At 31.1% G+C, this 14,279-nt stretch overlaps 1 protein-coding gene across 1 annotated transcript in view; it reads left to right on the top strand.

The window, feature by feature from the left end:
- LOC129950606 (probable serine/threonine-protein kinase tsuA) overlaps positions 1-14,279 on the top strand; it is a 73,465-nt gene that overhangs the window by 33,848 nt on the left and 25,338 nt on the right. The window contains exons 4-5 of the mRNA XM_056062540.1: positions 5,574-5,695; positions 6,388-7,878. Of these exons, the coding sequence (XP_055918515.1) occupies positions 5,574-5,695; positions 6,388-7,878 (1,613 nt within the window). The remainder of the gene's footprint in view (positions 1-5,573; positions 5,696-6,387; positions 7,879-14,279) is intronic.

Below are 14,279 nucleotides of genomic sequence, written 5' to 3'. Positions count from 1 at the left end.
ATTAATTAATTGATTGCATAAAGAAAACAACACAAAATGTGAAGAAACTACAAGTTTCTGTCAATAAATAGAAGAATTATTAAACCAAAAAAGTGATCGATTGAGAGAGTGTTTTCTTTTTTTCCATTTATTTATATTATAAATTAAAACAAAAATGGTGTGAAGGCTTTTCACTTGTCACTTTTGCTTTAATAATACCTCTTTCTTATTCTAAAAAGGTTGGTGAAGTACATTTTCTATTCTCAGCCTTGTATGGATAAACAACGCCCTATAGACTATACTACTACCTATAGCTTAGTATCAAGTCGTGTAGCTTGAAGCTTTTGAGTTTGAGCTCCTCTGCACACAATAAGAAAACAAAATTGATGAAATAGAATTATTGTTTTGGAAAATATTATAGAAAAATCAATATTTTCTTTAAGCTCTTGGTTTTAGCTTCTTTCTTTCGTCTAAACTGCATAAAAATGTGGCTAGTTTGAAAAAATAAAAATACTCAATGGAAATGAAGGACAAGGTAGTTAAGTTATTGAATTTCTTTTCTAAGTACATATGCAATTGTTTGGAAGACAACAAAAACCAAGATATTTTTAGTCAGGGCTAGGCTGTTGTATTTTGTATTTGTATGTTAACGTCTTTGACGTTGTAAGGTAATAAATTTAGAAAGACCTTTTGTACATAGGGAGAAAAAGTTCATAAAAGTGAAAAGATCAGAATAATTACTGTATATACCACTCTCCAATGTAATGTACATACTTTTTTAAGTGTTAAGAAGACTTACCATAATAAGTTTTAAGTAGTAGTATAATGTTAGAAAATCTTTTTGTGGGGGGAAAAGAAAACCCCACCAAATCGGTTTAGAAGTCAAGAAGTTTTCAAAGTGCTAGAGTCACTAAAAATGTGTAAAAGAAAGTCTATTATAAAGAATTGTATTTTACGTGATTTTACGACTATTTCGATCCCGGAGTAATGCTACTGTTGTATGAGCTTAAAAGGGCCAAACATTATTCTTCAGTAAAAGTCTTTAATTGTTTTGTTTTGGCAAAACGTTAGCTAGTAAATAAAATAAATAGAAATTATAAAAAGTGGATATTGTCTTCAATTTATATTTTTGAAAAAATGGCAAAACTTTATAAAAACAGTTTGTCGCTTTTAAGCGTGTGCAGAAAACTTTCTCCATTTATGCTTACCAACTGTTTAAAAAGATTTAAGTATGAATTTTCGATATACTGTCAAGTATAGAGCTTCTTTTTTAATCTCCACAAAAAATCAAATAAGTAATTAAGTAAGTATCGATCCTCCTTGATCTTTAATAACGAAACTTTCAATGATAGTACAACAATAGCTTATTACTTTGTATTATATTTTAAAAATTCATTCTCCCAAGATTCTCTTGCATTAGATCGGACCTATTGTGAGTATTTACCGATTATTTCGTTGCGTCCTTTCTTAACCGATTGCATTTCTTCATCAACCATTGAAAACAAATTTTCCCGACTGAAAAATGAGTTCCTGCCTTTTTCCTAAAAAAATGTTCCTATTTCCTTTCAAACATTCTATCTAAAATTTTTCATTCATCTTTAACTCAGGGAACATTTCCTAAAATATGGAAACTTCTTTAATAACACCAATTCACAATAATTATCAGAAAGGGTCATTTGCCAAACATTTTTAATAGCATTCTATATGAACTCTTTTGCAGATCTCTAACAATCCGGGTTCTATTCTACCCACTTATAGTGTCCCCCAAGGTAGTCATTAAGGCCCTCTTCTCTTTATCCTTACAATAAACAAACAATTGACAAAGTGATACAACATTTTTAAAAATATTTGCTTATGAAAACGTATCACTCCTCCAAACAGATCTCGACAATTTCTCAACCTGATGAACCAAAAATTGATGAGAGCTTAACATTAGCAGGCAATAGAATTTTACGCGTAGATGCTATAAAACAGCTCCCCGTTAGTGAACTGCAATTTCTACTTCACATTGAAGAAATAATTAATAAATCGAACTCTTCATTGGGTTTTTTTAAAAGAAGGTCTAAAGAATTTTCTTACTTAAATGATGATTGTACGACCTCTGTTTGAATATGCGTCACAGGTTAAGTCTCCATATCAAGACATACTCTCATATCAAGAATAGAAAGCATCCAAAGAAGATTTCTTCGTTGTGCACTTCAATAACTTTCTTGGGAAGATCTTTAATCTTATCCCCTTACTGTGATCGCCTTCGTCTGTTGAACCTTAACTTATTACAGGATTGTAGAAAAATTGCTGGCATCTGTTCATACATCGTCTTCTCTCTGGTTCAGTTGACTGCTCTATAAGTCGATTTCTTTTAACACTAACACCCGCAACCTTTGCTAAAACTCATCACACCCTCTATGGCCTAAACCTCTGTGCCGTATGCTTTGGTTAGTAAAGCTGTCAAAGTAACGTTAAAATGAGTACCCGTATGTATACGTTACTTTTGGTATAAATATTCGGTACAAATGTATCGTTACTAGTTACTTTCGTTACTTTCATTGAAATTGGTATTTTCGTTAAAAATGTATTAGGTACATATTTCAGACGTACAAGAGCACAAGCCAAATGATACATTTTTGTTTAAAATTGTACATAAACACAAAGATAGTTTGTGTATGTGTTAATTTGAATGCAGCTGATATCAGGATATTAGTTTTCTCAGCACAGTGAGCGGAAAATATGAAGTAAATATTGAGAGAAACTTAAATAAAAGATATTAAATGTGTTGCATTGAAAATATATATTTAAATTTTTGTCATTTTATCTTTTTTATATTATACTTTTAAAGAGCCAAATTATACTTCCATTGCATTGGCTATTGCATTTGCATTACATTCGTTACCTGATATATTTGGAATTTCTTGGACATCTTCGCACGTTTCGATAGGGATACGTCTAGAAGGCATTGGAGAAGGTTGTATATTTGGAACATTTGGTTTAGACAGTAAATGTTTTTTTTAAATTTGTAACTGAACCACCTTTAACAGAATAACATGTCTTGAATTGGACTAAAAAAGTTCCAAAGTGTACTTCTTTTTCTTTTTCAATATCAATACTGACACAAAGTAACGGTAACATAAGTAAATGATGCAATACATACAAATAACACCAAAAAAAGATATCAATATACCACATATCAGAGAAAGGGAGATAGAAAACCAAACTGCCAAAATAAATTTTGCCTACAATTAGAAGCTAGTGCAGCGGAATGTTGTTTTTTCTCATTTCAATTTGAACTCCGCATTGTCTATCTCTCATTCTACAACCTACAACAGATACGAAAAATGAAAAGAGACGTTACCTATTACGATAAAAACGCACACTTAACTTATACTACTCAACTACTTAGCTATATGTACATGTTAACTCAACTCACATATGACAAACACAGTTCACAGAAAAACGAAACACAGCACACTATCTCAGGATACATTATGACAGTGTAATACCACGTATGCTGGTATGTAATGCGTCATTAGTATGAAATAACTACCTAAACAAAAGTAACTAGATCATAAAAGTAACGACATTTATTTCAGAGTACCGAAACGTTACTCGGTACAAACTAAAATACCCGTTACTAAGTAACGAATACATACGGTATGCTATAGCTCTATTGGTTAGTCAATTCGAATCCAAATTCAAAGTTATCACCACTCATAGTTATAAGTTTGCATTTAAGTCAGTTTTTAAGCTTATAGCCCCCACTCATATTAAAAAAAGTTATCAGAAGTTCATCAAGACCGTGGAATGGCTGTGTCTCATTTTGATTTTCAAACTTCTAAGACCATTGTGCACCGGTATCTCCTTTTACATCCTTTCCTATTTTCTTAACAATTTCATCGTGGTAAGACTTGAATCATTTAAAGGATAGTCAATTGCCTTTGGGTGTTATAACAGTTGAAACCAATTTCCACTAAAATTACCAATTTGAAAAATAATCTAAAATACACGCACACAGTGTAAAAATGAAAAAATCAGTTTTATACATTTGTTTCCTTCCTTTGAATTTTTAAAAGATTTCACATTTTCCGCAAAATTTAACAGTTGAAAATTCTTTTCTATTAAAGCACTTCAAAAATGTCAAAATCTTCAATTTCGTGCATTGTAAATTAAATTTCACATTTTTGTTTAATTCTATAATTTCAGATGTTGGGTTATTTCCATAAAATATTAATAAATCCAAATACCATATAGATAAAAAAGAAATACCGAAAATACACCTTGCTTATCAGTCTGACATTCAGTAGCAGTCTTGTTTACTTTTGCAATATAATCATTTCTTCATGTGACGAAAACAGCCACAAAAAATAAACGAAAACCTCTTTATTTTTTTAAATTTAAATAATGTATTACTAGGAAAAGCCTGCTCGAAATGTGGCAAGAATAAACCCTTACTAACCTAACTGCCTCCTAACACAGAAACTTTTAAAACACTGCTGTTTCACTAACTTTTTATTTTCCACAAAACGTGCCTATTGTTTGCTAAATTTAATATTAAGGTGAAGGCCTAGAATTGTATGTTTTTATTTTATATTATTAAACAAAACAAAAGACTAAATTAAATAGAAATATCAAGACAGATACAGAAATCAAAACGTAACTTTTCATGGTAAACCTCGTTTATATAAATTTACCCCACCAACCCCAGTGGATACTTCCAACTTATCATATTTTTATTTTGTGCGATGGCCTCCAGTAACCCTTTTCGTCGAATAATCATAATAATTATTATTATTATTGTTTTGTTAACATTTTACCGCCAATTATTATTATAGATATATATTTAACACACCTCTTATCATCTTCAAGTGTGTTCAAAGTTATTTAAAAAAAAGTGAAAAAATTAAACAAAACAAAAAGCGATGGAATGAATTTATTTGCCACACGACTTTTTATCAAAATAAATATAAAAAGCTAAATGAACAATATCTAAGTCTTAATAATAGTTAAGCCATGTGTATTTTTAATGCGCAACGTTTTACTATACTCAACTCGTATTATTATAGAAGACACATGATTTTCTTTTTGTTGGTTTTGTTATGATTTGATTAATTATAGCAGGTTATACCTTTTGACAATATAAACAAATATTAAAACGTAGTAAACAATAATTTGTGAAGTTATAAACTTATTCAAAGAGTTGTAGTTAATCTTTTTATTAGTTACATCAGATTGTTGATTATTGAAAAATGGAAGTATTGAAGAACTTTTTTTTGAACATTTGTGTTTCGCTTTTCCTCGAACGTGGAATTTCTTTATAAACCTCCTCAAACTAAAAATAACTTAATTCCTTTCAAAAAGAGAAATAATAGTGAATGTAGAATTATCATGAAAACTGGGTTATCTATAAGTAACATGGTAGTAAAAATGATCAGGTATTATATTTGTTTAAAGATTCCATTCTTATAAGTCACGTTAAGTTATACTATCTTACACATATAAATAGATTGGCTTTTCTGTTGCAAAAGATTTTATTGTTTTCGATAAAAGAAAAATTATTGATACGATTATTAATTCCTTTATTTTATATTATTTCATTTTAGAAACCATAACAATTGGCAGCCCTGGAGATTTCGTAAATACAGGAGTTTTCAAATTAACACTTTATTCAAAAGAAGCCGAGAGATATCTTTGTTTCAACAAACATTGGAAACTTGTCGGAATGGTAAGTTTATATAGAAATTATTTTTATTCTCACTATTCGATATAACACGAAACATCGTCATATTGATTTGTTAAAAAAAGATACGATAAAAAGTTGAAAGTTAACCGAAATATCTGCATAAAAATTTGTTTGAAAAAGTGTCCAATACTAAAAACCAATCGGGTTTTCTTCTTTGCAACTATTCCATGACTATATACGCACTTCTAGGAATTTACAAAACAAACTTTCTTCGTCTCCTGAGTTGTATATTTTGAATCTTGAAATTCCTTGTAAACACGAGTCAACTTTGATTCAATTTAATCAATTCTAAAACATTTGTTTGCACTGTAGAAACTTGTTACCAACTAAAAGCCATTATTTTGAATGTTCGTAGTTTTAAAAAAGATTGTGAATTTTATTTTTAAAAGTTATTAATTTAATAGAAATCTATAATAAGATTGAATTGCATTCTTCTTTCACAACTCTCCATGTTTGGAGAAAAATCTCCTAAACGAATCTAAACATGTTTCCTGACGAAATCAAAGAATTCCGGCTTTCATTTTTAAGACGCTAGAAGAAATTTTAGTTTTCAATTCAATCGACTTATTTCATTACTTTTATCATCTCTTAACCATTCCTCTTATACACTTCTATCACTTTCGAGAAGCAAATATACTAATTTCCAATATTTGTTCTTATTTGTGTCATTGCAGAAAAAACTAAAAGAAAGCTGTCACTTCTTCGAATCAATAGATCGCGGCTATTTCGAATTCCATTCAGTACTAAATCGATCACGACGTGTCGGTTTCAATCGACGCTTTAGACCAGTTATGTTAGATACAGAACAAAATCTAGCTGATGCCTATTTTCATTTCCAAAAGATACCAGCTGAGAATTTTGATTTTAATGCCTTCACAGAGGCTGAAAGGAAAACAGCAGCGTTAACAACAATAACACAAACTCATCAAAAACGCCGCAACAACAACAACAATAATCGACGAATAAAAAAAACTAATAGTAATAATGGCCATAACAGTACTTTAAGCAACAACGACGTTACTAGTATTAACAACAGCAGAAGCAGTAACAGTAACAGTAACAGCGGCAGTAGCAGTAGTAGTAATTTAAGTCAAAACAAAAACAAACACAACAGAAAACATAACAACAGTGGATCACTGCAACCGAAGATTTTGGTACGTCACAAGCATAACAATAGCAGTATTGTGGAACGCCGACTTCGACATGAGCGTGAACAGAAAATACGACAGTTGCGCAAACAAGTGCAGCCTGAAAATACGACGTCATCAGCGACGAATCTATCGGCGGCGAAATCATCGTCGACAATTCTTGCGCCAGTGTTGAATATATTTGCAACACTAGCAGCAAGCAGACGAACTAGAGGTCGTCGGAAAACTGACGATATCCGCGACGACGAAGACGAAGAAGACAACGAAAACAGCAACGACAAAGTTGTCAAACAGAAGAAAGTCATCGATTCCCCATCGATAACTGAACCATCTCCAATGTATCTTTTGTCAAAAAATCCCGAACATCGTCATCGCCATCATCATCTCCAACAGCATCAGCATCATCCGCATCATCAAATTTCAAACCCAAATGCAAACGAAAAGCAGCTAAATATCAATTACAATAAAAATAACGATGCCGATTTTACTAGTAGTTTATCAGATAAATTTGGCGAACAAAAATTAATCAAACCAACTGCCACAAGTGGCCTCAAACAACAATTTTCAAACGAATACTCAAATAAAAATAGTAATACTAATTCTAATATTAATATTAAAAAAAATAAAAATAACAATAATTATCTTGCAATACCTGCCTTGCCAAAAAACTTGTATAATAATAAACAAAAAAATATTAATAATAGAATGACTGAATATGTTTATAGTGGTAGTACTAATATTAATAATAATAATTTAAATTTTAACAATGAAAATAATAATAATAATAATAATGATAAAACTAGCAGTAGTAGTAGTAAAACTAGTTATATTGATAGCCATAGTAAAGAAATGAATATTAATAACAACTTAAATATTGACAATAATTTTAAGGACTATTTAAATACTACTAAGGATAAGAATAATGCCAATCGAAAAAATTTGTTTGAAGCGATAAAAAACATCAACATAAACAACAACAACAATAAAACTAAAAATATAGTACAATACAGATATGCGGTTTCTTTTATTTCGATAATTCATAGTTTATCGATTTTTCTTTGTATGGGTGTTTTTTTAATTTTTCTAGAAGGGAAGATATTTTTTTGTTCTCCAAAAACTAGGACAAAATGAAGGACGATTGGAATTAAAAAGGTAACCAAGAGGAAAAGATGGATTTTTCCATATTTCTGTGTAAGGGCAACAGCTAAAAGTATGAAATTGCTTGATCCCGAAAATTAAATATTGTTCCAAAACTTGATTATTGACATGAACAATTGAAAATGATATACCTTTCGCAAAATAACTCATATCCTTTTTTTGGTTTTGCATTGAAAAATCTGCGCATAGTGAGTAAATTGCAACCATCTGTCGTGTAAGTAAAAATATCTATTTATATTTATTTGATCTCTTTTCTCAAATCTCAGTAAAAATATCTTAAAAATCAAAGAAATATAAACTTTCCAATTATAGAATTTAAACAATTACAACTTGACAGTACGTAATTCTTATACAATCTTTTGTTTGTTGGTTTAAACATGAAAATGTCAAAAAATCTACAAAGCATTGCATAATATTAAATCCTGTTATGAGTGTCAACAATCAATTGATATTTTTATTAAATATCAAACCTTTGATTTTCCTAGTTAATTGATAAGACTATTGATAGTTGAGAATGTTTCAGACTTTTGTGAAACAAAATGATAAATTTATAAAAAAGATGCTGGGATGCGACCCACGCAGATAACTTCCCATTCCGTATGTCAATTTGTCTTGCTTAAAAGTTTGAAGGTTTTCGTGTTGGGTTAAAAAAAATTTCAGTTGAATTATTCTTTCAAATTTTAAAGTTACCAACAATATTTTTCATAAAAAGCAATAGTTTAGTTTGAAAATCTAGTTTTGTTAAATAGATTTTTAGTCGAAAAAATTTTTTTACCAATTTTAGTAGAATTTCTTAAATTTTTACAAATTGGATGAATAAAATTAATTTAAGAGATATCAAAAACCGAACATCAATTTTTACCAAAAAAAACGAAGGCAATATTTTTAATTTTTGAAAAGCTATTAGAGTCAAAACTAAATTTTTAACAAGTTTCAGTATTGTTTTTTTGCTAGGCTTTTAATTTTGTAAAAAACCTGTCAATTCGATTTAGCTCAAAATTTTTCCAAATGGTGAAATCAATATTTCTTATGAGTTAAAATTAGTTCGAAGCCATAATCTCAAATTTTTAAAAAGATATTTGAGTCGAAATTAAATCAAAATTTTACCAGATTAAAAAAAACGTTATTTTTCGTTGCACAAAATTGTTTTGGATATAAAATTATTTTGTATTCGTAAAATTTTCGAGGTGACAAATTTTTGTTCTCAGTTTTTCTTAATTTATAAAAAAAAACCTTAATTCGATTTTTTTTTCCAAAAATATATTTGTTTGGTATTACGTTGCAGTATAAAAAATAAAATTTAATTCAAGTCTCTAGCGCCATTCGTTCATGAGATATTGAGAGTTAACCAAAATTGTCACCTTTTTTAAAGTGCTATGCTACAACAACCACACACGCAATTTTCTTGAGAGCTCTTTTTGCATCTTTCTGTCTTATTATTTGTATAACAAAATTTATTTGAAGTTGATATCTCTTCTGGTTCTTGAGCTATGGACGACGTATTTTTTTTTTAAAAATCCGTCAAGTTTTTGAGATACTACTTTTAAACTTTGAAAAAAACACGTATATGATGGTTTTCTAAACGTTTTATCCCTTTCTTCAATATTCAGTTGAAAAATTAATATTATTTTAAATAATATTCGAAAAATTTTACCCATAATACAAAAATCTAAAAGAAACGCTAAACCATTTGGGCGAAAACGGTTTTGAACACAAGCAAGTACAACGGTTTAAAAGTAAGTTTTGTTCTTAACAATTCTATTACATACATTTTTTTGAAATGTATCAAAAAATATAAAAATAATGTTGAAATCGTGTATTTTTTAAAACTTGAGCAAATAGCTAAAATTAAACTTTGAATTCAAAATCAGAATTCAGCCAAAAACGTATTTTTTTAAACTATTATAGTGTCAAATTCAAGGTTTTCTCAAAACTTCATATAGAGTCAAGTTAATACTCATAACTAATGAGAATTTCCAGAAACTATGTAAAGAAGCCAGTCTTCGACTAACTTTTCTAACAGAGGGTTAGTCTTCACAATGTCTAACGTTTGCGCTAAGTGCAAACAAAGTATGAAACAATCCAAAAAAGTTAAATACGTTAAATGCGAATATTTCTGCGGTCGTGTTTTTTATAACAATTGTGTCGATATAAGTGACAACGAATTTGATATAATTTCCTAAAAAAGATTATTCTGGAAATGTAATTCTTGTCAAAGTATTAATCTTTTCCAGTTAATTAACAATTTTAATGTTCTTTCCGAGAGTGTAAATGATCCCAAAAGTTTAATTGCAAGATTTAAATTTAAGACATCTTACTTCTTTAATAAGTATGGTTTTGTTTATACGACAGAAAAAAGCCCTAACTTTGTCGACCGGTGTTAACAATTGATAGTGAGCTCCAGTAAAAAGTTTGATTATGAAGTATCTAATTGAGAATATGGTGAAACTAATATTACGATGTTTCTCACATCGTAAAGTGGATGTTTTATACAATTTAGACAAATTTTGTGCCCCGCGTTTGTGAAGCCATTTAGGGTCAGATCCAGTACAATAAACGTAAAGGGTTTTGCATTTTTTTAAACATATCTGTTTTTATACACCACAAACAATTTGAGATATTTCAGAAACTTCATAACCGACTTGAACTAGAATTAAAACTTTAATGAATTGAACTCTAGTTTGTTCATATAGCGACCGCAGGTTTCTCCTCAAACTTTTTTGGCTTTTTGGCATTCACCAATGATTTAAATCTCAAAAACGATTAGGCCAATCGAGTTGTCCAATTCATGGGAAAATACGGTCATCAAACGTTCTATTTAATAAACCGATCTTAAGGTGAGCTGTTTGCATTGTAGAACTTTTTTTTTAAAACCACATATCGTCCAAGTCCATATCTTTCAACTAATCGGTAATCATTTCACAATGAGCGCTTGCCATTCACAGTAACAATGTGACAATCTCTATCGTCGTCAAAAACAAGGTCCAATGACGCCACCCTCATGGAAATTGCACCAAACATTTATTTTTTGTATGGATGAAGTTGCCGATTGACGAATTCATCGATCATCGAGTTCCATAACAAAAATGTTGAGTTCACTAAATAAATTAAATTTGACAGTTCGATGATAAGTTAAGGGGTGCGTTCACAAATTAAATTCAAAGCTGTCAAGTCCACTTTGGAAACCCCGATACAAACACTACGAATATAAGGAATATGTGGAATTGAGATCTCATTTGTGATTGATTCGTTTGAAACACCATTTTACAAAATACCTTGATTTCTTTTAGGTAAAAGACGTCCGAAAGTTTTAAAAACTATGTAGTTAAGTTTTAGTACATATAAATTGTGAAAAATAAGAAAGGCTGAGTAGTCTTTTCCATTTGTCCTATTTTACAGGTCTCTTTCTGAGTGAATGGATAACAGCATTTGTCGAACCTGTCTATAAAATAGGTGAATCCTCCTCCCCCTCTAACTATTATTCAATTGAACTCACGTCCCTACTTTCCAAGGTCCAAGAAACGCTGATCAACTTTCAGCTTAAGAAATATCTCAAAAACGAAAGCTTCTTAATGATCGGTAGTATATGGTTATCGTAGCCCTAGTAATATTTCATGGTTTATCTCACTGAACAGTGGAACAAATCTTTACATCATGTTGGAGACAGCGAAATTATTGTACTTGAAATTTCAAAGGCACTTAATAGAGCTTGGCATCAAGGTCTCTTATCGAAAATGCGTGCTTTTGGTATCGATGAATCTCTTCTTTGTTGGGTTAGAAGTTGGCTTTCGGACCGTTCAATTCAAGTAGTATTGGACGGGTTCAAATCTGTTATTCATAAAATAGACGCTGGTGTGCCACAGGGTTCCATTTTGTCTCCGACGCTATTCCTTATTTTACAAATTATTTTTTGTCTCAAACTTCTAACCCTCTAAATTATTTTGCTGATGACAGTACCTTAAGCTTTTCGTGTTTAGATTCTCATTTTCGTCTTTGGGGTGTGGAGTGGACTACCAATTGCAGCATATGATGAGCTCATTTAATTCTGAGCTATAGAACAATAGAGCTATAGAATAAGAAACCACGTGGAATTTAAAGCTTCGAAAACTCTGCCTTAATGCCACTATTCATGGGTGGTACTTGCATCGAGGAGGCTGAACAGCTTTCAGTTCTAGGTAAAAATACGCATCACAAACCATTTGTTGTGGAGTGACCACATTTTCGACATAGGAAACAATTCTGATAAGTGTTTAAATTTTCTGCGACGATGGAAGAACTGTTGTATATCTTCTGATATGGCTGATATTCCTAAGAAACCCGAGTAAAATAACCATATCTAGGCAGGTGCTTCAATACCCTAGTGGAGTCTTTTGGATAGAATTAAAAAAGAGCTTTTTGAATGATATGAGAACGTTCTATTACTGAAACATTTGTTTCTCTTGAACACCGCCGCAAATTTTCATGCTTTATCATTGTTTTATTGATATTTTCACCAACAATCGCAAAAAAAAGCATAGGGATTCTTTATTTAGCCGCACTACACGAATGTGGAACGCATCACCAGACTCAATATTTTCCACTAACTACAATGTGCGCAAACATTCAAAACTAATGTGCATCGGTATCTCCTTGCTGGACCTATAGCCTAATTTCCGAAATAAAAATATAAAGAAAATTAGCATAAGAACAGCCTAGTTGAAAGCAAAGGAGACTTACAATTGGCTCAAAATCGATATTGGAATTTTTGATATGAATTTTCTTGGAATCTTTTAATTCATCGCAACAGACAGTACGGTTTTTTAAAATAACAAAATACCATCTAAACATATTAATTGTTATTCTCCCGATCCATAGAGTAGTAACCAACTCAATTGATGGATCCATTTCTTAGGAATTAATTTGAAGTTAAAAATCATCATTTTATTGAATATAATAATTATTTCTCTTAAAAACTCTAAAGCGCCTTGGGACTTATTTCATTTGAAGCACACAAATCACATTGTATCCTTTATCCTTTTTTCGTCCGCATTAATAATAATCATATACTCATAATCGTATACCTACAGTTTTAAAAAGAATCATCACTTTTCAAAACTGAAAAGAACAAACATTATATACCGGATCGGGACCATCATTCTTTTCAAAACCTCATCACACCATGCGTGCGTGCTGATGCCTCTGTTGCCTGCCTCCTCCGTTGATGCGTGTAATTTTCTTTGTTGCATTATTTCAACTACTGGTCTCATGGTAGATAAATACTCCTATGCCTCTATGCCTACATGTAGATGGGGATATAATATGGTGAAAGGTGCGAGGGCGTTACCAAATGCTCATCGGTAATTTAAATATTTTTATTGCATCTTTGACAAATGTGTTTCTCACCTGGGCCTACCTCAATGTCAGCAGCTTCATATACGAGGAAAGAGTATGCGGTTGATTGATTGATCTACCACATGTGCCAGTGACTATGAACCATCAGAATGACTTTGCTGGTTGTGGTTTGGCTCTGGCTCGGATACCGGCTCCATAAGCTCCAGTGTTCTGTAGCTGTTGGGGAATGGACTATAATAACGATAGAATCATTAAATAGACGAGATGTGCATTGAGTTGAAAAATTGAAGGTGATTTTTCTTTTCTTTAAAAATTATATCTTTTATTTTATTTCATTTTGTTTGGGTTTTTGTTTTTGATGTTTTTGTTGAACTTAAATCGATTTTCTTTATTTGGAGTGTGTGGGAACAATTTTGTGGACGTTGAATAATCACCAACAGCAGGACATAGCCATAGCAGGAAGGGCATCAGGGAATTCTCTTGAATTCGATATTCAATGTTCATTTCATGAAGGTTGTACATTTAGTATTGAAATATTCAACGATATCCATGGTCAATATGGCCATACATATACATTGATGTCCTACTGAGGTAGCTCTGCATGATGCATTTGCTTCGATCTTCTTCCAGATTTATTGCATCCCAGGCGCCATCGGCATCCATGGCACACTCGCCAATTGTTCGGGAAAAATACCAATCAAATTATTTCGGAGTAGGGAATATGCTCGAATAGTGTACATCTTGTCCAATAACAATTATAAGTGTCCTCTGTCCCAAGTTATCATCATCAAAGGGTATCCGCATAAAATGTGTTCATCTAAATCTCCAGGTATCTTCACCCAATTCTCGGGGTTGTTAATAGGAAAAGATTACGAGCAATCCAACAAAACAGCAAAATAAAATTATCCTTCACTTTAAAAAACAAGCCT

The sequence above is a fragment of the Eupeodes corollae genome, chromosome 1 (genome assembly GCF_945859685.1).
Source record: "Eupeodes corollae chromosome 1, idEupCoro1.1, whole genome shotgun sequence".
Lineage (NCBI taxonomy): Eukaryota > Metazoa > Arthropoda > Insecta > Diptera > Syrphidae > Eupeodes > Eupeodes corollae.
Note: the sequence above shows the minus strand (reverse complement) of the source record. Positions and strands in the feature narration are given on the sequence as shown.